At 44.1% G+C, this 25644-nt stretch overlaps 1 protein-coding gene and 1 long non-coding RNA gene across 9 annotated transcripts in view; both read left to right on the top strand.

Moving 5' to 3' along the window:
• The first annotated feature begins 10752 nt into the window (after nucleotides 1-10752).
• On the top strand, nucleotides 10753-17441 carry LOC123333298. The gene is made up of 3 exons (XR_006550594.1): nucleotides 10753-11628; nucleotides 14552-15014; nucleotides 16449-17441. It is a non-coding gene; the product is annotated as an uncharacterized LOC123333298 (long non-coding RNA).
• A 5918-nt stretch (nucleotides 17442-23359) lies between these two features.
• FMNL3 (formin like 3) overlaps nucleotides 23360-25644 on the top strand; it is a 51501-nt gene continuing 49216 nt past the window's right edge. For 2 of the 8 annotated variants that reach the window (XM_044941722.1, XM_025284097.2), the window contains exon 1: nucleotides 23363-23774. In XM_044941722.1, coding sequence (XP_044797657.1) covers nucleotides 23649-23774 — 126 coding nt within the window. In that variant the 5' untranslated portion in view covers nucleotides 23363-23648. Of the gene's footprint in view, nucleotides 23775-25644 lie in introns of all 8 variants that reach the window. The other 6 variants (XM_006075801.3, XM_025284099.2, XM_025284098.2 and 3 more) reach the window with 5 other exon arrangements.

Below are 25644 nucleotides of genomic sequence, written 5' to 3'. Positions count from 1 at the left end.
ACCAGTCCTCATTGGTCGTTGACTGCACTTCTGCCCTTCTATTGGTTGTACGTGCATAAACAACGACTACTTACTTCAGAGCTATTTGCTTAACTCCCTTGTCGATCAGGACTCTAGCCGCCAACCAGCGTCGTTGCAAAAGACCTCCACCTTCTTCCTGCATAGTAAGGAAGGGTCGCGGTCCAAAGCCGCCTCTAGTGGACAAAGGGAAGAGAGGCAGGCCCCACCCAAAACACAGGGCAACTAATGCAGCCTGCAAAACGCGTGAGGTAGCGCTGCAAAAGTGTCAGGATTCTGGTTTTAGGCTTGTCATGTAATGTTAAAGGGGGAAACAGATTCAGAGAACACATAGAAAAACGCTGTCACAAGGGCCAATTTACCGTGAATCTAGTGAAGCTTAAACTTCAGAACACCTATGGAGGCTCAGTGAATTCTCCAGGAACGCGAGGAAGAATTAACAGCCCCAGTCCTGCATCGGACGCACGAGCCCACCCTGAAAGTCCCTCTCTGAGCCTTAATGGTGGATCTGGGGTCGTGGGCGGGGCCAGCGGGCTGCCAGGACCACCTCCCTGTCCACCTTGCTTCGGGGAGGTGGATATTGTTAGTCTGATGGGTGGGAGGGGAACGAGGGTGGCTGTCTGGCCGAGCTGCCCTGACAGCCCTGAAGAAACTAAGCCATGGAAGATCAAAGGGCTCGAGCTCTCCGAGGACTCCTAAGCAATACTTGCGCAAGAACTTATAGTAAGGAGTTATGAAAGTGATTTTAAAAAGTTTCTACACTATCAGTTTTTTTCAGAACTATTTTTTTTGCTGATTTATTTTTCTAATATCTCTACAAAAATAATACAACATGGTCATACGAAGAGGCAAAGAGTTTGCAGCCAAAAAAAGTAGAAAAAGAAAAAAAGCTTAAAGTGGTTTGCAAGCAGTTCCGTTCAGTTCAGTCGCTCAGTCGTGTCCGACTCTTTGCGACCCCATGAATTGCAGCACGCCAGGCCTCCCTGTCCATCAACCAACTCCCGGAGTTCACTCAAACTCATGTCCATCGAGTCGGTGATGCCATCCAGCCATCTCATCCTCTGTCGTCCCCTTCTCCTCCTGCCCCCAATCCCTCCCAGTTAGTAATAATAATGTAATTTTTTTGATTGTGGTGATGTTTGTGGTTTTGTCATTTTAAAATCTGTAATGATTTATTAATATTCTTATTCTAAATAAATATTGACTCTATTACATAATTTTGTATTCTTTTTCTGAAATACAGCCCTACAATTGTAGATGTTTTGGGCTGTACAAAGCATAGATCCACCCCTGACCCTCATTTTACAAATAAGGAAACAAGCCCCTGGACAGAAAAGGTTCTAGCAAAACAAGGGAAGAAATTTAGATTAAGCATTTCATCAGTGAATATCAAATCAGAATGAAAGATTTAGGAAACTGCTTTCTAGAAGGATAGGTTATTTTTTTCTTTTTTTTCTTTGGCAGCGTCTCTCTGATTCAGGGTTGAACCCAGGCCCTGGGCAGTGAAAGCATGGAATTCTAACAGCTGGACTGACAGGGAATTCCCTAGAAGGGTAAAATGGTTATCTTTTTTCATAAAGAATACAAATGGGCAGGGTATGATTCTTGGAACACAAACTCAGATACGCAATAACATTTTATTTTTTGTAGTGCAACCTAATGTTTACTCTGAACCTTATTCCATCAGAGTGGAAAAAATATATATTATCAGTCTTCCTTGAGATTTCTGTCCCTATTCCACCCTAATTTCTGTCACATTTCTGGGGCTAAAGTGCTTGGGAACAGGGCCTATCTGGTTCCTGGTCTTCGATCTACACAGGTTGCTGCAGAAGTTTTTACATTTGTACTGGTGTCCTTTCAGGTATAGCAGTAGCTATTTCCTTCCTATACTTAAGGCACAAGAAACCTTTTGTCAAGCTAATACTGAATTATCCACCTAGAACAAGAGGTTGCTAAGAATTTGGCCTGGATAGTATATACTGACATAGGTTACTCATTCATTGAAGACATAGATTATTCACTCCATTTCTGGCTCAGGGTCTTTCAAGAGGTTGCAATCAGATGTCAACAAAGGATGCAGTCATCCAAGGACTGACTGAAGCTAGAGGAATTACTTCCAAGGTACGGCTGACAATTTGGTGCTGACTGTTGGTAGCAGACCTTAGAAGCTTTCCAAATGGGTTCCTTCTTAGGACTGTTTGAATGTCCTCAAGTTTGAGGCCTGGCTTTTTCCAGAAAGAGCAATCCCAGAAGCAGAGACAACTAGATGGAAACCCTTTTTACAACTTATCCTTGCAGTTGCATAACAATCACTTCCTTATAGTAATACCCTTATTCCCAGAGCCCTGTCCCAAGTCTCATGCCTCAGAGGGCCTCATGCTTTGGAGGGCCTTCCTAGAAATTTTCTAAGTCTTCCTCATGTGCCTGGGACCAATCTAGGCCAGTTATGGCATCAAGGTTCAGCCCAGATCGGGTCCTGCTGAGCTCTTGTTCAAATTTCTCCTCTTCATGGGATTCTCCAATTCCAGGATGCCCAAGGAACTCTGGAACTCATGTCTATAGCATTATCCCAAGGCCCTGTGATCAAGTCTCTGCCCCCAGAGGGCAGCCTGATCACTCTTGCTGGCCAGGATAGTATTTCTTTTGTGGAATCCATGAGATTGGATCTCCAGGATCATGCTGGTATGCCTACTTGGGGGTCAGACAGAAGATGAACTGAGGCCTCTGGGCTGCCAAGAGTCTTCTACTAAGCCTTGGGCTCAAATTGTGTGTATGGGTCCCTGTATTGATCCTTTCCTGTCCGTGTTCTGACTGTGGGGCTGTGTGTGTCCATAGCACCAGAAGAAACAGAGAGACCGCAGGCATCTGTTCTTCTGTACATCACCACACACAAGCCACCCCCACCCCACCCCCCCACCCATCCTACCACTGACACCCAGGGCATTTACTGCATCTCTTTCAAAGACTGTGGAATGTATGTCGAGCAGTCCTCTGGGAGTAGCCCCACCTTTCTCCTCCAAGATCACTTCTGAGTGCTTTTAAAACTGTTGGTCCACAGTGTCAAAAGGCCTTCCCAACTAATGTCCTCTTCTGTTTCTGAATGCTGTGATGATGCCGTGTTCCCACCCACATCAGTCTTAAGTTGTGCCAAATGCGTGCACATATGACATTATGCCTCTTGTTCTATCCTTGATATGTGGAGGGTAGGGATGTGGTTAACACTGAAAGAGATCACAGTCTGAGAATGCTAGGATTATGGTTTAAAGAGTATAAGAGAAGACATGCTGAGAAGGGATGTTTATCCATTCATCCATTGACATTTGGGTTGTTTACACTTTTTGGCTATTATCAATAATGCTGTTGTGAATAGTCATGTACAAGCTTTTGTGTGAAGATATGTTTTGATTTCTCTTGGGCCCATTCCTAGGTGTGGAATTGCTGAATCTGGAGCTGTAATTGGGGTAGTTTTTCTAAAATGGCCTTGAATGCTTGACACTAATAAACAGAGTAAGTCTATTCCCTCTCCCTTGGATCTGAACAAGCTCATGACTACTTCCCATAATAGACTATAGAAGTATTGCTGTGTGACTGCTAGTGCTAGGTCATAAGATACCGTGCAGCTTCTGCCTGCTTCTCTTGGAGCACTGTTCCTTGGGATACTCTCTGGAGACTCTCTTAGAACCCAGGTACTAGCTTGTGAGTCTAAGCTACTTGAAGAGGCCTTGTATAGGTTCTCCCATCAACAGTCACAATGGAACCAACTTTTGAGTCATCCTAGCCCAGATGTTACACATGTGAGCAATGAAGTCTTTGGATGATCCCAGCCTCCAGATGATTCTAGCAATTCATCTTCCCAGCTGATATCCTGCTGTGTCCTGTCCAAATTCCTATCTCATAGATTCCATAGGCTTAATAAAGTGGTTGTTGGTTTTTGTCATGGGGTGGCATGGACAAGTGTGTTTTTTCTACAACTCAGTAAGAAAAAGACCAAAACCAACATAAAAATGGGCAAAGGGTATAAACAGGCAGTTCATCCAAGGGAAAAACCAAATGGTCAATAGACAAAGGAAAGTATGTTCGGTCTCACTAGTATTTAAGAAATATGCAAATTGAAACAATGATAGACCATTTTACACAGATTGGCAAAATCAAAAAGCCTGATAACTCCAGCTTTCATAAAGAAGTGGAAAAACAGAAAATCATATGCTACTGGTGTAATGGAAAACTGTCATAAATATTTTGGGGAGCAATTTAACAAGATCTATCCCAGGGACAGAGGAGCCTGGTAGGAGGCCGTCTATGGGGTCGCACAGAGTCGGACACGACTGAAGCGACTTAGCAGCAGCAGCAGCACCAAAGCTTAAATAAACATACCTCATAACTTCTAGGGATATATTAATATTTTAATGCATATGTATAAAAATATAAAACTAAACTCTTCTTTGCAACAAAAAGTTAGAAACATGGTATATTTATACCATACATTCTCAACAGGGGCAAATATCACCCTGAAAATGGTGAAAATTGGTTCTTAGAGGGCCAAAACTTAGGTGTGGCTTGTGGTTTGTGAACTCCCCAAAGCTCAGTTCTATCCAATGAAAATTTTATTCCTTAGAACTTTTTTTCTCTTGTTGGAAGAAATTAAATTAAAATTAAATGTTATTCATTTAATAACTGGTAGTTAACAAAATTTTCTCTTTGGGAAAAATAACTAAAGGTTGAGAAACAGATTTACACAGTGAAAAACCATTGCAGCTGCTACAACAAATGTAGTAGATTTATATGTATCAACATGGACACATCTTGAACACAATATGAATGAAAACAAATTATATAATGTTACACCCAAAATGGTACAACTGACTTAAGTATAAAGTAACACTCAGAACAGTGCCTTCACTTTCACTTTTCACTTTCATGCATTGGAGAAGGAAATGGCAACCCACTCCAGTGTTCTTGCCTGGAGAATCCCAGGGACGGGGGAGCCTGGTGGGCTGCCGTTTATGGGGTCGCACAGAGTTGGACACGACTGAAGCAACTTAGCAGCAGCAGCAGCAGAACAGTAATGTATATATTGTTTAAATATTGGGTTGGCCAGAAAGTTCTTTGGGCTTTTTTCCGTAACATTTTACAGGTTTTAGAAAGTTTTTTTTAAAAAACTTGGACTTTTTTGTCCAAACTTTTGTCCAAAACTTGTATTAACATTGGACTTTCCTGGTGGCTCAGATGGTAAAAATTCTGCCTGCAATGCAGGAGACTTGGGTTTGGAATCATGATAATAGGGGTCTCAGAGGATGCTTCGTGAGTTAGATTAAGGAAAGTTTTGATGTATTTATAATATCCTATCTTTACGAGAAATTTTCTGAAGAAAAAGTTATGAAATCTTAACATTCATTAATTGTAACCAATGGGAACATGGACATTTATTATTATTGTCTGTGCTTTTTTTTCCTCCCAAATTTTTCAAATTGAAAGGAAGTAAAAAGTTAAATATTTTAAAAATTCCTATTTGTTTTAGGTGTGTGTGAAGTGCATTTATGGAGAAGGAAATGGCAACCCACTCCAGTATTCTTGCCTGGGAAGTGCATTTAACTGGGTCTGTGTCAGTGAAATCCAATTTAATGAAAGAATATGAATGGATGGAGCAGATAGAGTTTGCTTATAAAACAAATAGCTTTTTTTAAAAACCCTGCCTGCTTCACCCCATTCATATCATTCTCCTGGCCCTGAAGATATAGATGGGTTTACCTGGTCCAGAAACCCTCTGCTCTCAGGCCCCTACAGACCTCCCCTCCATCCTGTCTCTAATCCAGGGGAGGGAGATTCTTCTTAGTTTGGTGAAACGAAGGTCCTTTTTTATCTGTCCAAGACACTATGCCCACGCCCTTGAGTACTTTGCCAGTAAGCGAAATGCTTAGCAGGCGTTATTTGTTCACTGACCCTGCTCTACTTGCCATATCTTCCACAAAGACAATAAACATAAAGTCCACCGACTGCTTGCTGGGGGGAAATAGGAAGAAAACCAAGGGAAAAATCTTAAAATGTGATTTAAAGCACTAGGCCATAGCTGCTGTTGAAGTACCTACTATCTGATAGGCCTGGACTCTAGATCCTTTAAAAACATTGCGAAATTTAGGCTGACAGGATTCCTAAATTAGACTTTGCCTTCTTTTCCCATTGCTTCTTTATTTGTCCATCTCACCGTTTACCCTTTGGTTCCCATTCTACCCACCAATGCCAAGTTCAGTTACATAAAATGCACCTCCCAGGAGGGCCTGGAACTTGGCTTTTAGAAAGCATAGACATATTCTTTGGAAATGACTCAAGGAGACTGTTTCCAAATAGCACAGAGACCCAGGGAAATGGCCATCACCCAGTCTACCTGAAGATCCTCCGAGTGTGTATGTCCAACCTTAAATTAAGGGAACAAAAGACCAAACATCTATTTACCTGGGTCTGGGAGGTTTCTCAGAATGCAGGACTTTTAGTACTAAAAGCAGGGCAGGCAAATTGGGACAACCGCCAGCCCCAAACCTGGGACAGAGTGGAAGTTGTAGGACAGAGGGCTAGGCAGGGAGGATAGTAGGAGAAGAGAAAGCTAAGTGACCTCCTCCCACAACGTGAATTTGAAGGAAAATTCTGTTGGGTTTCCAGTTATTTCAAGGAGTGTAGATGTAACTAATGACCAAGAAGCAAAAGACTCCAGAAAGATTTCTTAAGCTTCATAACCTCTGAATATTTGTAGTGTTATTTTTTGTCTGTTTTTATTAGCAGAAGCAAAACACTTGTGATTATAGGTAAGATTTTTCTGTTTCTGTTTTTTTGTGTTTTTGGCCATGCAGCACGGCTCGAGGGGTCTTAGTTCCCTGACCAGGTACTGAACCCCGGGCCCGAAGCAGTGAAAACACCAAGTCCTAACCACTGGACTGTTAGGGAATTCAGGTAATTTTTTTTTACCTTTGCTTTCTATAATAATACTAGTTAATATGTATTGTGCACTGTTTCTTACATGTTAGTCAATGGATAAAATGTTTTGTATGTATAAACTAATTTAATTCTTATAATCATCCTGCGAGGCAGGAACGAATACTACATTTAAGATGAGGAAATTAAGACTCAGTTTGCCCAAGGTCACAGAGCTTCAATTTGAGCTCTGGGTATCTCATTCTAAAGCCCTTATTCTTAATCATTAAGCTATACTGCATCTCATAAAATTGGCATGTGTTGTTAATGCAATTTTGTAAAGTTCTATGTGTTTTTGTATTTTAATAAAATCTTTGAAAGAAAAGAGCAGTTGTACTTGACATTAAGAGCTTGGGGAGCTTAAAAAATGGTGAGGAAGGGACTTCCCTGGTGGTCCAGTGGCTAAGACTCTGAGCTCCCAAAGCAGGGGGCCCAGGTTTCATCCCTGGTCAGAGAACTAGACACTGCATGCTGCGACTAAATAATAATAAAAAAAATTCCACGTGCCACTACTAAGACCTGGTACAGTCAATAAATAAATTTTTAAAAAAGAAAAATGATAGGGAGGAGGTGGGAAGACAGCAACAGAGTCTACATTCCAGAAGCTAGGGAGGAGGTGAAAAGCAGGGTAAGGAAGGAGAGGAGGATGAAAGGGATAGCTTGGAATGACTGGGGGTCCTACTCTCAACTTAACCATAGGGAGGTTGACTGGTTTCCTAACAATAATGATAAACATGGCTTCCCTGAATCTTTTCCTTGTCTACTCTTATAACTCCAATCCCTCCTTCAAACTTGCTGACCTTGTTCTGCCCAGTGGTTATGAGAACAAGCAGCGAACAGGATTGAAACACATCAAAATCCGCACCATCACCTATAAATGTGTATTTAATATTCTGCTTAAGATTCAGGAGGAGCCTTTTCACTTCCCAGATCTCATTTGCATTTCCATTGACATCTGAAGGACAGAAGTGAAGAAACAAAACTTGAGCTTTCTTTTTCAAATCACAGTATTGTAGGCTATTATTACTGAAGACCAGAAGGAGAAAACAACTAAACTACACAGTTTACAGTAGTTTTTACTATCAACTCAGCCCATTGTAACCTTTCAGAGGGCAGTGATTAACAGCAGCAAGAGTATTAGAAGAATGCTTTACTCTTTTCAAAATAATTTTCCATCTGTCATTTCACTTTCTCTGTATAAAAACTCCAGTGGAGAAGGTAATGCAGATATTATCAGTTCCATTTTATAGGTGAGGAAACCGAAACTCAAATAGATTGTTAGTTTCTGTAAAGAGCTATGAGAGATGCTTTGGTCTTAGATGTAATTAGCTCTCTCCATTTCTGTTGAGTTTCAGTCTGAGTTTCAGATCAATTACTTTAGTATTTCCCAGCACTCTAAAATCTATACTCAGGACTTCCCTAGTGGTCCAGTGGTTAAGAATCCACCTGCCAATTCAGGGGACACAGGTTTGATCCCTGGTTCAGGAAGATCCCACATGCCACACAGCAACGAAACTCATGCTCTGCAACTACTGGTCCACTCGCCTAGAGCCTGTGCTCCACACTAAGAGAAGCCACTACAACGAGAAGCCCCCGCACCGCAACTAGAAAGTAGCCCCCACTCACCACAACTAGAGAAAGCCCGCTTGCAGCAACGAAGATCCAGCACAGCCAATAAATAAATAAAGTCTACACTCTTCTATTCCATCACCACTTCCAAACCCCGGACACTTGGCCAACCTCTTCATCTGCTTCATCTTCATCCTGCCTCTGTCATGGGTGCAGGTAGTGAAACACAGCAAAGGGCTCATGTGCCCAGGGCACACAGAAAGCCAACCCTGGCAGCAGGAGTTTGCAGCAAAGCAAGGATTTAGGCTTCCTTGATAGCTCAGCTGGTAAAGAATCCGCCTGTAATGCAGGAGACCACAGTTCGATTCCTGGGTTGGAAAGATCTGCTGGAGAAGGGATAAGCTACCCAATCCAGTATTCTTGGGCTTTCCTGGTGGCTCAGCTGGTAAAGAATCTGCCTGCAACGCGGGAGACCTGGGTTCAATCCCTGGGTTGGGAAGATCCCCTGGAGAAGGGAAAGGCTACCCACTCCAGTATTCTGGCCTGGACGATTCCATGGACTGTGTAAGTCCATGGGGTCGCAAAGAGTTGGACACAATTGAGCAACTTTCTCTTTCACTTTCAAGGATTTATTGCAGGGTGCCAAGCAAGGGTGTGGGAGACAATCCTCAGATCCACTCCCACTAGGTCTTGAGTTAGGGGATTTTTAAAAGGGAAGAGCCAAGAGGCTGGGATTAATCATTGTCCTGTGACAACTTTGTGACATTTCTTCATTGTAGTTTTGGAAGCCAGGATATCTCTGGTTTATGATTCTCTGGCCAGGTGGTTCATGGCTTGGGGGTCTGTTAGTTCATCTTGCCCTGGAGGAACAACCCGAGTTTGTATGGTGGTAGTTTGTATGGTTTGTATGGTTTTTGTTTGTATGTTGTGTTACTTACAACAACAATTTTAGCCATCTAACTCTGATTGATTAGCATTCAGTTAGCACAGGACTGAAGTCAGAGGAGACAAGAAAGGGAATAAGTTTTGGACAGAGAGGTTAATCACAAACTCTGCAGGGGAACTAAGTTTTAGAGGGACTCGGTTTCAGTAGAAAAGCACTGCATTGCATAACCACTGTTTTACTGCACTGGCTTGAATGACTATTCACAACTGGTGACAAAAATCTTTCTTGCCTTAAGGCTTCAACATACCTTTTTCCTTTGCCTTCCTTTAATGGTTTTAAAATAGATAAACACAAGTTCTTTAAGATTTCTCCCTTCAGGTATACGTGCATGTGCTCAGACTTTTTGCCATCTCAATGGCACCCCACTCCAGTACTCTTGCCTGGAAAATCCCATGGACAGAGGAGCCTGGTAGGCTGCAGTCCATGGGGTCGCTAAGAGTCGGACACGACTGAGCGGCTTCACTTTCACTTTTCACTTTCATGCATTGGAGAAGGAAATGGCAACCCACTCCAGTGTTCCTGCCTGGAGAATCCCAGGGATGGGGGAGCCTGGTGGGCTGCCGTCTGTGGGGTTGCACAGAGTCAGACACGACTGAAGCGACTTAGTAGCAGCAGCAGCAGCAGACTATAGCCTGCCAGGCTCCTCTGTCCATGCAATTTTCTAGGCAAGAATACTGGAGCGGGTTGCCATTTCCTACTCCAGGGCATCTTCCTGACCCAGGGATCAAACCCACGTCTCTTTTGTCTCTTGCATTGGCAGATGGATTCTTTACCACTGCCTCACATGAGAAGTCCTCTCCCTTCAAGAAGCAGAGCTTAATTCTCCTCCCTTCAAGCATGAGCTGGATGTTAAGTTGCTTCTAATAAATAGAATGTAGATCTTCCTCAACTTACTATGGGACTTTGTCCCAATAAACCCATAAAAAATTAAAAATATTTTAAGTTGAAAATGTACTTAATACATCTAAGCCATACAACACCATAGCCTAGCCTAACTTAAATGTGCTCGGAACACTTATTATTAGCCTACAGTTGGGCAAAATCATCTAACACAACATTTTATAATAAAATGTTGAATGTTTCATGTAATTTATTGAATGTGTACCGAAAGTGAAAAATATAATACTTGTATGGGTACAGAATGGTTGTAATGGCATCAGTTGTTTACTGTCATGATCCCCATTAGGGAAGAGTATGGCACTGCATCTCAATAGCCTAGGAAAAGATTACAATTCACAATTCTAACTACAGTTTCTAAGGAATGTGTGTCACTTTCAAACCAACATAAACACGAAAAATCGTAAGTTTAACCATGGTTAGTTGGGGACTGTCTATAAAGTGGAAGTGATGAGGATTAGGTAAAAACACTAGGTCAGAAAAAGCATTGCAGCTTCCTCTCTGCTCTCTCTCTGCTCACAGCTGCCATATCAGGAGGACACTCAATCAGCCCTGTGGAAAGGCCCAGGTGGTGGAGGAACTGAGGCCTTTTGCCAACAGCTAGTAAGGAAGTGAAGCATCTGACCAACAGCCATGTAAGTGAGGCATCTTAAAAGCACATCAAGTTGGGGACTTCCCTGGTGGTCCAGTGGCTAAGACTCCGTGCTCCCAATGCAGGGGGCCCAGGTTCAATCTCTGATCAGGGGACTGGATCCCACACACTGCAATTAAGAGTTTGTATGCCACAGCTAAAACAGATTCAGCATGCCACAACTAAAAGACCTCACATGGTGCAACTTAAAGAATCCACACGCTTCAACTAAGACCCAGCACAGCCAGATAAATAGATATTAAAAAAAAAAAAAAGAAAGAAATCAAGCCTTCAGATGACTGGAGCTGCAGCCGAAAGCTTTATTGGAACTGAATGTGAGTCCCTGAGACAATAGCAGCCAGCTAAGCCTCTCCCCTGGTGGCTCAGACGATAAAGTGTCTGTCTACAATGCGGGAGTCCTGGGTTCGATCCCTGGTCGGGAAGTTCCCTGGAGAAGGAAGAGGCAACCCACTCCAGTACTCTTGCCTAGAAAATCCCATGCACGGAGGAGCCTGGTGTCCATGGGGTCACAAAGAGTCGGACATGACTGAGCGACTTCACTTTCACTTTCAAGCCTCTCCCAGATACCTGACTCTCGGAAAATGTAAGATAATAGTTTGTTTGTTTTTTTTTGGTTTTGTTGTTTCAAGCCTCAACGTTTTGGGGTTATTTGCTAGGCAGAAATATATCACTAATATCCTATGTAGTTTCCTTTCTTGATTCCAGCTGATGATGTGATGTAGCTTGAGAGTTTCATAGCTTGAACACATTTGGGTGCCAATCATTGCAGTGAAGAGATAAACTGAATGACAAGGAGATTCCAAGGAAGAGCTAGGCACAGGACCTGTGTCCCTAGTTTTAAAACTCTAGGGACTTTTCCTGGTGGTCCAGTGGTTAAGACTCCCTGCTTCCAATGCAAGGAGTGTGGTTCAATCCCTCGTCAAAGAACTAAGATCTCACATGCTGTGAGGCCAAAAATTAAAAATAAATAAAGCGTACAACTTGAAAAAAAAAATCCCTCTAACTTGTGACAGAAGAGAACAAGAGTGGCATCCAAGAAACTCCTACTGGAACGGAACAAATGAGGAAGAATGAGGGCTTGGACTAGAATGGCAGCTTGTTGAAGATGGAGGAAGCCAAGTAGGTGTTCTACTGTATAGGGAAGTTTGGTGTTTTGTATATAGGGAAGACTGGGGAGGGAAAACAACCCGGTATCTGTCTGAAATCGCTTTCTTAAGGGAGCCAATGCTGTCTAACTGTGGAATCCAAAAATCCAAATGCCTTTTCCCCTTGGCTTTGCGGACATAGTGTCACGTGGCTCCCTTTCACCCTCTTAGGGTGTTCCACCTCTGCCTTGCCTCCTGATTCCTCCCTATCTATCAGCAACGACACACTTTCTCTTTCATTCAGGGTTAAAACTTGGAGCTCTTCTCAACTCTTCTCTCTTTTCTTTCTTCAACATGTATTTGTCAAATCCCTAACAAGCACCAGGTTCTGTGTTAAACATTAGAGATGCAAATAGGCATGGCCTTAGCCTTTATGGTGTTTTCACTCTACAGGGGAAGACAGACATCAGACATTCACAAAGTGAGAGAAGTGAGGGAATTCCCTGGTGGTCCAGTGGTTAGGACTCTGAGCTTTCACTGCTGGGCCCAGGGGCCCTGGGTGTGATGCTTGATTGGGGAAATAAGATCTTGGAAAACACACACACAAGGAGCATAGCAGTTTTTTCCCAGTTCAAAGGCCTCTGCTTTATTTTAAATTTAAATAACTTTATTTAGGTATAATTGACATATAATAAGCTACATATATTTAAAGTGTACAATTTCATGAGTTTTTTACATGAAACCATTACCCTAGTCAAGATAAAGAATGATTCATTATCCCTTCAAACTTCCTCATGCCCCTTTGTTTCATTCGACGATTTCTCTTGCCTTCCCCCTCCTCATCCCCAGCCAACCACTGACCTGCTTTCTATGACTATTAGATTGGTTTGAATTTTCTAGAATTTTATGTAAATGGACTCATACAGTATATACTCTTTTTTCTTTTGCCTCTTTTTACTCACCATAAATTTGAGATTCATTCATTGCTGTGAATGAATCACAGTTCATTTTTGTTTATTGTTTATTTCTATTTATTGTTCAAACAGAAATCATAGTTCATTTCTGTTTATTCCTGAGAAGTATCCCATTGTGTTTTTTGCTGTTCAGTCACTAAGTCATGTCCGACTTTTTGTGACCCCATGGACTGCAGCATGCCAGGCTCCTCTCTCCTTCACTATTTCCTAGAGTTTGCTCAAACTCATGTCCATTGAGTCGGTGATACTATCCAATCATTTCATCCTGTCTCCCCTTTCTCCTGCTGCCCTCAATCTTTCCCAGCATCAAGGTCTTTTCCAGTGAGTCAGCTCTTCACATCAGGTGGGCAAAGTATTGAAGCTTCAGCTTCAGCCTCAGTCCTTCCAGTGAATATTCAGGGTTGACTTCCTTTAGCATTGACTGGTTTGATCTGATTTACCATAAATCATTTATTCATTTACCTGATGATGAATTTGGGATTGTTTCCAGGGGACTTTTTTTTCCTCATTATAAATAAGGTGCCGAGAATATTTGTGTACAAATCTTTCTGTGCTCATTGGTTTCTTCTTCCCTGGGGTAAATATCTAGGAGTACAATTGTTGAATCATATAGTAGGTATTGGGTTGGCCAAGAAGTTTGTTTGGGTTTCCCATACCATCTTACACAGTATGTTTAACTTAAAAAAAAAATTTCCGAATTGTTTCCAGAGGGTTGTACCATTCATTTTACACTCCCACCAGCAGGATATGAGAGATCCAAGTTCTCCACAGCTTTTCCAACACTCAGATCACTTTAAATTTTAGGTGTGTATATAGTGGTTTTTCACTGTGGTCTTAATTTGTATTTCCCTAATGACTAATGATTTGAATATCTTTTCATGTGTTTATTTGTCATGCATATATCTTCTTTGCTGAACAAGCCTATAAATCTTTTGCCCAATTTCTTTTATTGGGCTGTTTGTTTTCTTATTATTGATTTTTGAGAGTTATTTCTGTGTTCTAGATACAAGTCCTTTGTCAGATATGTGATTTGTAATCGTTTCTCCTAGTTTGTGGCTTATTTTTAGTTCTCTTAACAATGTCTTTCAAAGAGCATTTGTTTTTAATTTTGATGAAGTCCAGTATATCCATTTGTCCTATTAAGGACTGTGCTAAGGATAACTAAGAACTTTGGCCTCATCCACGTCACAGAAAAGGGCAAACTGTAGCCTAAAGGAGAAGACTGAGAGACAGGACCAGAGATCGTCACCAACAGGGGCCCCTGGGTGGGTTGGGGGAGTGGGAGTGGGATGGGGGCTGGGGAGGGAAGGCAGAGGGAGGGGAGAGGAAGAGACCCAGTTACAGGTGATTAAGACATTGGGTGGATTGTCATACAAGCAGAGTAGTGGATATGTTTATTAGCATTCAGCATATATTCCCACATTCCTAACATGTTTTTTCCTTCCAGTGTGCTTTCCTATACTGCAGAGGCTGAAAAAAATAAGGATTCTATTTCTCAACATACCTTGTAGTCAGTCAGATGTACTTGGGTGAGATTTAAAAGGCAGAAGTGAGACAAAGGTCATCCCTCTGCTACTTTGGCTATTTCTCCTGGCAAGGAAGGCCTTGGAGATGTGATCTATTTCTACTGCAGCAGCCCAGTGATGTCTCAAGCTTTGCAAACATTGAGAGGTGGTTGCATCAGAGTGCAGCGGCGGCAATGTCCTGATTATAGCTTCCAGATCCCTGGATCACAGTTGCGACCACTTGTTCTCAAGCCCCATCATCAGTGGAGACGTCCAGGTGCCCCACCCTCTCTGTCTATGGCAGAGGTAGCAGCTCGTCTGATAGAGCACTTTTATCGTGTTCTGGAGCTCCATTGCTGGAGTTTCAGCCCAGAGTGGGTGCTTCTAGACATTCCAAGTGATTTTGTAAGCACCTATGTCTTCATATCCTTGTACTACTTGGAGGGGTTTTTGTTTTCTGCATTGAACCTTCAGTGATACAAGCAGTCAGACTGTATCCGAGAAGAATGATAAAGAGTAAAAGGGCTCTGTGGTGTGGGAGGAATGTCACAATGTATGAAATCATTCATTTATTCAACATGTAACAGACACAAAGTGGGTGCTATTGCTAGATACTAGGAATATCAGCCTGCCCTGAAGGAACTTACACAATCTGATGATTCAAGATATGATGACAGAAATATATTGGGGCACTATGTGCTCACAGACATGTTCTCATCAATTCTGGAGAGGTCATGAAGGAGGTGACCTATAGGCCTGGTTTTAAGGCATGAGTAAGAATTAGCCAGTTAAGAGGAAAGAGAAAATCCTTCTATCGGTACCAGTGTAAATTAAAAAAGTAAAAGTAAAAGTTTAAAATTTCTATATTCACACCCCCCGCCAACATAACTTCCCACAAGACAGGAGAGAGCAGATGTGTGTTTCTAAAGACCTTAGAGGAGGGGGCTAGAGATAATATACAGTTTCCTAGGTAGGAGGAAGTAGCAGGAGTTTGAAAGTGTTTTGAGTAAGCAGTTGACTTAAGAGAGAGTCTGGGCTCCCCAGAGAATAAGGGTAAGGGAGCCAAGCTAGCCTCAACTTTTCAGTCCTCTTTACTCCCTCACTTCTCACAAGAAAATCAGAATGGCATGGAATTCTAAGTCGAAGGCCAGGTTCAGTGCCAGGGTCTGTACTTACTTGCTATAAGGCCTCAGATGTATTAAATAATTTACTTTTTTTTTTTTTTTTTTAATTTAAGTTCTTTTAATCTGTTTACTCATCTGTGCAATGGGGATAATAATATCCCTTTCCCACAGTGTTGTGAAGCTCTAACCAGATAATAGATGTGGGAAAAAATTCTGTAAATTACAAACACTGTAAAAATATTAGTCACTGTTATCAAATAGGTAACTATGTCTTGTTGATTCTGTCTCAGATATATCTCTGTTACAAACTGAATTGTGTCCTCCCCAAATTCATATGATGCTAATGTGACTGTAGTGGGTAACTGGGCCTTTAAGAAGGCAATGAAGGTTAAAGGGGGTTAATGAAGGGTTAATGAAGGTTAATGTAGGTTAAAGGGGGCAATGAAGGTTAAATGTCATAAAGGTGGGGTGTTAACCTGACAGGATGGTGTCCTTATTAAGGAGAGGAAGAAAGGGACTTCCCAGTGTTTGGGACTTCGCTTTCCAATACAGGGGATGCAGGTTTGATCTATGGTCAGGGAGCTAACATCCCAAATACCTCGAGGCCAAAAAACCAAAACATAAAACAGAAGCAATATTGTAAGAAAATGCAATAAAGTTTAAAAAAAAAAAAAAGAGGACAAGCCACTAAAGCCCTCTCTCCATGTGAGTACAGAGGGAAGGTCCTGTAAGGGCATGGCGAGAAGACAGACATCTACAAGCCAGGAAGAAAAGTCTCTCCAGAAACCAACCCTGATGGCACCTTGATCTTGGATTTCTAAGCTCCAGGACTGTTAGAAAATAAATATCTGCTGTTTAAGACATCCAGGCTCCAGGATTTTATAACAACAGCCTGAACAGACTAATGTAATCTTTCCCACCAATTCTACTTCTCTTCACCTGACCCCTGCCCCGGTCCTGATTTTGTTCAGGCCCTTATCTCCTCCATATCATCTCTGCATTCTCAAATGCTGCTAAAAGAATCCTTCCAAAGAGTATACTCAAAAATTGACTAGGGAGAGGAGACACCAGTCCATATGTCCTACCAACTTCCCAGAATCCTTCTTGCTGGAATCAATCTCGGCTGAGTAATGCGTGAGCCACCAGGAAGGACCCTGAATTAGAATGATTGGCCAGAGACAACCTGGAAACTAGCCTTATTACCATAAAGCTGAGACTGCGAGCCATGTGGCAAAGCAGTTCTCCTGGATTTGCTTACCCTGCTGCTCTCTGCACAGTCACCTCTTCTCAACAAAGACTCTTTGCTTTGTCAGAAAAACAAAAATAAAATACAAAAAACCTGACTAGGACACAGGACTATCTTCTACAGCAGAAAAGACTCAGCTGAACATGAGACTCCTCTAAACTTGATTCACCTGACTTTTTAGGTTTGTCTCCTGTCCTCTCACCACATACCCTATGCTCCAGCCTCACTGAAATTCTTATTATTGCTCATTCTGTGCTGTTCTACAGTTCTCCATTTTCACCTGTACAGTTCCTCCTCCTTAAACTGCCTTTTCCCCTTCCTGATCACCCCTCCTTCCATCACCTTCTCATTCACACTGTCTCACTTTTTCCATTGGCACATCTATTTATCCCTCAGCCCTGGATCAAGTGACATCTACTCCCTGAAGCCTTAGACAGCATTTTTCACACCCTTCTCTTACAAAACTTATCTCATTGTTTTATAAACATTATTTTCAGAGTCTTCCTTACTAGATTCTGAGAACCTGAAAGAAAGATACCTATTCATCACTGAATCTTCTTTTGTACTTGAAACAAAGCAGGTACTGGATATACATGTCTTACATAAACAAACCAAAAAGACCCACAGTCCAGACAAGACATACACAAAAAAATTAAACAACAATGGCAGTTGAGGAACCACAAGTTATGTATTGGGTATCCTCCATGGCACCTAGCCCAGTGTCTTGTACATAGTAGACTCAGTAACATCACTGAATTAAGTTTCAAATGAAAAGTAAGAGAAAATAAGAATCACAAATCTGGGAGAGCTCCAGGATGGGATTTCAAAGCTGGTACCCACTAATATGGGCTTCCCTGGTAGCTCAGCTGGCAAAGAACTGGCCTGCAATGCAGGAGACCCTGGTTCAATTCCTGGTTGGGAAGATCCCCTGGAGAAGGGAACGGCCACCCACTCCAGTACGCTGGCCTGAAGAATTCCATGGACAGAGGAGCCTGGCAGGCTACACACAGTCCATGGGGTCACAAAGAGTCAGATATGACTGAGCGACTTTCACTGTCACCTACTAATATAACCAAAGGTCCTAGCTGGTGCCCTCAAACTTAGTCCATACTTCTATTCCTCTGTACCTTACCTCCTTTGCTCCAGACTATGAGCTCTTTTGAAGTGGGGAGGCACGAGAGTCTCTTACTCATCTTCGTTATCTTGCATTCTTTATCTGTTGGTATTTAGCCAGATGCTTTGCACATGATAAGCATCCAATAATGTCTTTTACATTTTGCTAAGAACCAAAGATTATGCTGAACCTGGGGGGATCAGAATAGGCTGCAGATAAGAAAAATAGAAATCCAGATCAGGGACACAGCAGGAAGGAATTTGTTTCTTGTTGCTGTTCTGACAAATCACCACAAACTTAGTGGCTTAAAACAATAGAGATTCATTATCTTACAGTTCTAGAGATTAGATGTCTGAAAACAGGTCCTACAGGGCTAAAATTGACGTGTTAAGACTGTGTTCCTTCTACAAGCTCTAGGGGAAAATCTGTTTCCTGACCTTTTCCAGTTTCTAGAGACTGCTGCATTCTTTGGCTGATGACCCTGCATCCTCTTGACCTCTGCTTCAGTTGTCACATCTCCTTCTCTCATCCTGACTCTCCTGTCTCCCTCTTTGAGGACCCTTGTGGCTACATTGAGCCCACCCAGATAATCCAGGATAATCTTCCCCTCTCAAGCTCTTTAACTTAATCTCATCTGCAAAGTCCCTTTTGCTACATAAAATAACATATTCACAGGTTCTGGGGATTAGGATGTGGGTACTTTGGGGAGCCATTATTCTGTCTACCACAAGGAATAAAGCTGAAGACATAAAAATGCACAACTAATGTTAGGAGATGGACCTGTGCTGCTGAAGCAAAGGACTCACGAATATTAGAGCCATGTAAGATAGGAAAGGTGATGGCACCGCACTCCAGTACTCTTGCCTGGAAAATCCCATGGACGGAGGAGCCTGGTAGGCTGCAGTCCATGGGGTCACTAAGAGTTGGACATGACTGAGCGACTTCACTTTCACTTTCATTCATTGGAGAAGGAAATGGCAACCCACTCCAGTGTTCTTGCCTGGAGAATCCCAGGGATGAGGGAGCCTGGTGGGCTGCCATCTATGGGGTTGCACAGAGTCAGACATTACTGAAGCAACTTAGCAGCAGCAGCAAGATAGGAAAACTAGATTGAAGAGGCCTTGGGGTTTGGAGATGATAGAGATTTTTAAACTGATATTGCCAGCGTGGATCTCTGGTCTCACACATACCAGAAGCCTAGTAGCTACCTCAACTTGGATGTCCAATCAGCAAATCAAGCTCAACATGGCTAAAAACATTGTCCCTGATCTTCCCTTTCTGGCTGTCCCTCACCAAATCTATTCTTCCCACAATCTTTCTCCATTTCAGTCAATGAAAACTCCACCCTCCCACTTGCTCATTGAATACTAGAGTAAGCTTTGGCTTTATCCTGTATAAAGTAAGAAAACTTTGAAGGTGGGTAAGCAGAGAGTCAATGATGAAAGAAGTAATCTAGCAGACTCCAGAAGACCCTAGAGTATGTAAATTTGGTAGTCAAATAAAGCAAAAACAAAAGGTTTGGGATCAGGACTTCCCTGGTGGTCCAGTACATAAGAATGCACCTGCCAATAAGGGGACACGGGTTCAGTCCCTGGTTCAGGAAGATTCCACATGCCTTGGGGCAAATAAGCCTATGTGCCACAACTACTGAGCCTGAGCACTAGAGCCTGGGGCCTCAACTATAATTTTTTTTTTTTTTTTAAGTTTGGGACCAAGAAACCGCACAAGAGTGAATACACTACTGTGTACTGTCTTGTCAAGTCTCTCCTTTCTGGTAGATGTTCCATGATAAATGACTGATGCATTATTTCCTCTCTTGAATTCTAATTTTTTTTTGTCTAGTAGAAGTTTTCAGTTGTGTTAAAACTCGCCTGTCCTAGAAGAGTCTGCTATGGTAATTGGGAAAGTGTGTTTGGAGTATGGGGGGAGGAGGAAAGGGGATAAGATGTGAGTTAATTGATTTGTCCAACTGACTGGAGGAGGTTAAGGTTTTCCAGAGCTTCAGGGGTTTGCAAAGACAGGGACTTCACTGTTTGGTAAACAACAGAAACCTAACTCAGACTGACCTATAACAAAGCAGAATTTACTAGCTTTAAATAGCATCAGCATGCCAATGATTTTTAAATTGATATTGCCAGCCTGGATCTCCGGTCTCACACATACCAGAATGCCTAGTGGCTACCTCAACTTGGATGTCCAATCAGCAAATCAAGCTCAACATGGCTAAAAACATTGTCCCTGATTTTCCCTTTCTGGCTGTCCCTCACTAAATCTATTCCTCCCACAATCTTTCTCCATTTCAGTCAATGAAAACTCCACCCTCCCACTTGCTCAGGTCAAATGCTTTGGCACTAATTTTCAATCACCCTCAACAACCAAACTGTCAAACAATTCTATTAGCTCTTCTTTCAAACCCATTAAAAATCTGATCATTTCTACTTGTGCAACTACAACACTGCTCCAAACCACCATCATCTCTCACCTGTATTATTGTAATAGCCTTCTCACTAGTCTTCCTGCCCATGCCTCTATTCCTTTCATTTTCCGTGCAGGAGCCAGAAGATCCTTTAAACCATAAGTCAGATCATGTCACTCTTCTGCTCAAAATCTTCCAATGGCTACTATCTTAGTTAGAGAAAAACCAAAGTCCTTGCAACAGTCTACACTATCCTGCACCATATGGCTTCTGGTTACCTTTTTGACCTTATCTTTTTAAAAAAATAATTAAATTAATTTATTTATTTTTGGCTGTGCTGGGTCTTCGTTCCTTCATAGGCTTTTCTCTAGTTGTGGTGAGCAGAGGCGACTCTTGTTTCGGACCACAGGCTCTAGAGTGTTCGAGCTCCAGTAGTTGCAGTTCCCTAGATCTAGAGCACTAGCTTAGTAGATGTGGTGCACAGGCTTGGTTGCTCCATGGAATGTGGGATCTTCCCGGACCAGGGATCGAACCTGAGTCTCCTGATTTGCAGGTGGATTCTTTACCACTGAGGCACCAGGGAAGCCCTGATCTCATCTTTTACTACTCTTTCCCTTGCTCTTCACATTCCAGTCACATTGACCTCCTTCCTATTCCTCTAACACATCAAATATAGCATGTACTTGACATTTCTTCTGGATCATTCTTCCCCCAGATAGTCCCATGACTCAATTCTTCACTTCCCTCAGCTTTGTATCCAAGACCTCACCTTAATAGTGAGGTCTGCTCTGATCATCCTATTTAAAATTACAAAGGTCCGTCTAGTCAAGGCTATGGTTTTTCCAGTGGTCATGTATGGATGTGAGAGTTGGACTGTGAAGAAAGCTGAGTGCTGAAGAATTGATGCTTTTGAAGTGTGGTGTTGGAGAAGACTCTTGAGAGTCCCTTGGACTGCAAGGAGATCCTACCAGTCTGTTCTGAAGGAGATCACCCCTGGGTGTTCTTTGGAAGGAATGATGCTGAAGCTGAAACTCCAGTACTTTGGCCACCTCATGGGAAGAGTTGACTCATTGGAAAAGACTCTGATGCTGGGAAGGATTGGGGGCAGAAGGAGAAGGGGACGACAGAGGATGAGATGGCTGGATGGCATCACTGACTTGATGGACGTGAGTCTGAGTGAACTCCGAGAGTTGGTGATGGACAGGGAGGCCTGGCGTGCTGCGATTCATGGGGTCGCAGAGTGTGAGACACGACTGAGCGACTGAACTGAACTGAACTCACCTCTATTCCATTTCCTTTTTTTTTTTTTTTAATTTTGGCTGTGCCAAGAGACATGAAATCTTAGTTGTTCCCTGACCAGGGATCAAACCCTCGCCCTCTGCATTGGCAGAGTGGAGTCTTAACCACTGGATCATCAGAGTAGTCCCTCGATTTTATTTTTGTTAACACTTATCACTAACACCTGTACATTTTATTTAGTTTATTGTCCACCTTTTTTCCTACCCAGAAGAGCAAGGAGACCGAGATGTATGCTTCTTTCTTTTTTTGCGGGGGTGGGGGGTGGTTGGGGGGGGCGGGTGACAGACCACATAGCTTGCAGGATCCCAGTTCTCTGACCAGGGATCGAACCCTGGCCCCTGGCAGTGGACCATCAGGGAATTCCCTGTATGCCTTTTTCGGTTTACACATATGTCTTCAATGCCCCAAACAGTATCTGACATATAATGAACTTTTCAGTAAATACTTGTTGAATAAATGAATGAAAAGTCAAGGTGATAACTTCAGACATGGCTGGAATCAGGTTCTCAGCATGTTATTAGAACTCCTTCTTAGTTTTGCTTTCCTCTGCACTGACTTCATTCTCAAACAGGCTTGAGATCTTATGGTGATGGCATGATGGCCACCAGCAGCTCCAGATTTACATTCTCACAATCCAGCAGCCTTCCCACTCTGGGAAGAGAGTGCCTCTTTCCTGATGATTCCAGTGAAAGCCTTAGAAATGAGTTTTATATTCTGGGTCAAGTGTCAATCCCTAAAACAGTCCTAAAGGTAGAGCAAGAAAAAGCCTGGGTCATGGGGACCTCCTGGGACAGGCGTGAAATTCCGCTCTACATAGACTCAGAACAGCAGAACGTTAAGTTCCCAAATGGGGTGCTATCACTTGAAGAGGGATATAGGCTAGGCTGGCAGAAACAACAGATGTCCATCACATAAATGATGACCCACCCAGCAGAACTCGGCCAGAACAGCATTGTCCTGCCTCTCCATTTTCACATCCAATCAGATCAACCTCTGAACGTTGGTAAGGTCCTCTCAACTGCCTTTTCACCTGTCTGTTAGTTACGGTATTTCCCTATCCCTGAATGGCCCAAATATGATCTCCCTTATCTTGACTCTTTAACAGATGTGGTCTCTCTCCTACTTCTGAGCATCCTACTTGTTTCTACTTCTCTTGTAGTAATTTTTTTTCACAATGTGCCCAATATCTTACTTATTTGTGTATATTATGAACTGTTGTGGAAAACGGCCGCTTCCCGCGCCCAAGCCGACACACCTCACGGCCTCAGCAACTGCGGTGATTAGATACGCACCAGGGCCGCCAGGGCGCGCCAAGTGCCAGGCGCGAAGCCGCCGGGAGGGAGTCGGGGGAAGAGTGGGCAGGAGGCGCTGTGATTGGCAATTGCTGCAGTCAATCGGGCGCAGGCAGGGGCGGGGTGGGGAGGGGCGCCAGGGAGGCCCGTGGGCGAGAGGCGGGGTCTGCATGAATGGGGCGCGCGGCGCGCGGCTGCAGTCGGCGCTCGGGGGGGAAGCAAGAGTCCCGGCCCGGAGTGGGTGGGAGGAAGCGAAGTGTTGGGGGGAGGGAAAGAGCGCGGGGGGCGGGGAGGGGCAGCGCCGGGGCGGCGCGCTGAGATCGGCGAGGCGGCGGGTGTGAGCGAGAGCCGTGGCCGCGGTGCCTGTCGCTGCGGTGCAGCTCTCCGCTGCACCGCCTCCTGTCGGACCCCGAGGAGCCCCCGACCCGGCGGAGGAGTAGGGACCGGGGTAGCTGGCACTAAGGGTAGAGCTGGGTCCGAGCGGCCGTGCCCAGGAGCCCCGGGCGTGGAGGTGGGGGGGCTGAGGCCCCCAAGGGGGCCCCGCCGCGATGGGCAACCTGGAGAGCGCCGAGGGGGGCCCGGGCGAGCCCTCCTCTGTCTCGCTCCTGCCGCCGCCTGGCAAGATGCCGATGCCGGAGCCCTGTGAGCTGGAAGAGAGGTTCGCCTTAGTGCTGGTGAGAGCCGATCCTGTCCCTTCCCCCTCCTACCGCTCCCCACCCCCCCACGCCCCGATCTCAGCGCCCCGGGGGGGACTTTGCCCGGATTCCTCGGCCCGGCCCACCCCTTCAGTCAGGACCCCCGATGGCCCTCGACCCCCAGCGCCTTTCCAGGCGCTGAGCAGCCCCGTCGGGGACCTCCCAAGCGAAGCCTCTACCTCTGGACACTTAGGAGGAGGGGTCCCTAACCTGGGACCGCCCCAGTATCCAGAGTTCTTCCTCTTCTCTCCCCCTTCTGCCGCCCTTCGCACTTCTCCCCACTTCCTTGACAGTCTCCCCAGATCCCTGGGATTCTCATTTCTAAATCTTTGGCGGGAGAGGGGGAATTAAGAAGCTCTGGGCCGGCCCATTCCTCAGCCTCAGTCCGGGTTCTCTGACTGGGGAGACCGCCTCTCGTGTTAACATGGAGGCTTTCCAGGGAGTGGGTCCTACTCCCAGCCCAGACCAGATGTTTAGGGGAGAGGTGGGGGAATGGAGGGGGGCTGGCAGCTCGTGAAGGGGGTGGAATAAAGAGTGATGCCATTCTACTTATTTTCAGAACGGCCTGCAGGCATCCTGCAAAGTTACAGTGGGTTTGCCTAAAAGGGCTGAACATGTGGATAAACCATTTCACTAGTGTATTTTTCCAATTGAAACAATACACAAACCATCCTGCCTCCCCCACAACCCCCCTTTTTATGTTAAGCCCTAGTGGTTGGTTTTTGTTTTGTGCCTGTGCTTCTTTTTAGTCTTTCTGTAGGTTCCTAAGTGATCTGTATGAGTGAGGTTTTAGGGCTGACTTTGGGACCCTCCTTTGATGTGGAGATTGGACATTGATGTTAGTGGCTGTCTGGAACCAGGGGATCTGATTGATATCACTGAGATGGAGACAGAGAATATGTTGGAGCTAAAAATGAAATTTTGGAGAAAGTGAACTAGGTGATGGAACATTTGCTAACAGAGGTAAATCTTAGAGAAACTTGGGGAAATAGTTCCCAGTTGCTCCAAGAACTCTGTTAGAGGCAGTGCCAATGCTGCCTTTATTGTTACTATGGCCAGAAAGGCTGACTTTGCCTTTGCCTGTGAGGAGGGATAAGTTGTGGACTTAGCAGCCTTATTGGATTTCATCTGCTTTGGAATAGGCAGATTAGATCTGTTGGCATCAGTGAAGCTGTCTAGAGATCCTGGCCTCTCCAATGGTGCAGAGCCTGACATCAGCCCATTGGCACCGTAGCGGGATCAGAGTGGGTCCACGGAGTTCCAAAGGGAAGCTGGCACCTCTCTTGCCCATCAGCTCTGTGAAGGGCCTGAGGGATCTGAGCCACACATCCTGTGGCCCTCTGCATTTCCTCTAGCCTCTTCAGGGGGATGGGGTGAGTCAGTGATTACTAATGTGCTGTGGCCATCTCAGAGGCTGAGGAGGAGAGCCTGGGATTTGGTGCCCTTGAGAACAAGAGCTCAACTGTTGCGGAAAAGAGTAGGAGGGAATCTGCACTCCAGTAAGGGTGTGAAAACCCCCGATGGCATGAGGTAGCTACAGAACTGGAGAGAAAGGGCTGTTCAAAGGTGGACTGATGGGGGGCTGCCTTAGGTAGGGGCTACCAGGCTGGTTGTTGTGAGAGCTCAAAACCAGAGTTGGTCATGTCCTCTTGGGGGTTTGGTTGACACGTTTGTTTAGTTGGCAGGTTAATGGCTTAATATTCACAAAATGTACAAGATATCCTGATTACTAGCCAGCAAGCCCAGGTCAAGCCGGAGACCTGACCACCCACTCGCAAGCCTTCTTTTCTGTATAAAGTTTTGATTTGCTTCCTTGTTGCTTTTGTTTTGATCTTTCTGCTGCTGATGG

The sequence above is a fragment of the Bubalus bubalis genome, chromosome 4 (assembly GCF_019923935.1).
Source record: "Bubalus bubalis isolate 160015118507 breed Murrah chromosome 4, NDDB_SH_1, whole genome shotgun sequence".
Classification (NCBI taxonomy): Eukaryota; Metazoa; Chordata; class Mammalia; order Artiodactyla; family Bovidae; genus Bubalus; species Bubalus bubalis.
Note: the sequence above shows the minus strand (reverse complement) of the source record. Positions and strands in the feature narration are given on the sequence as shown.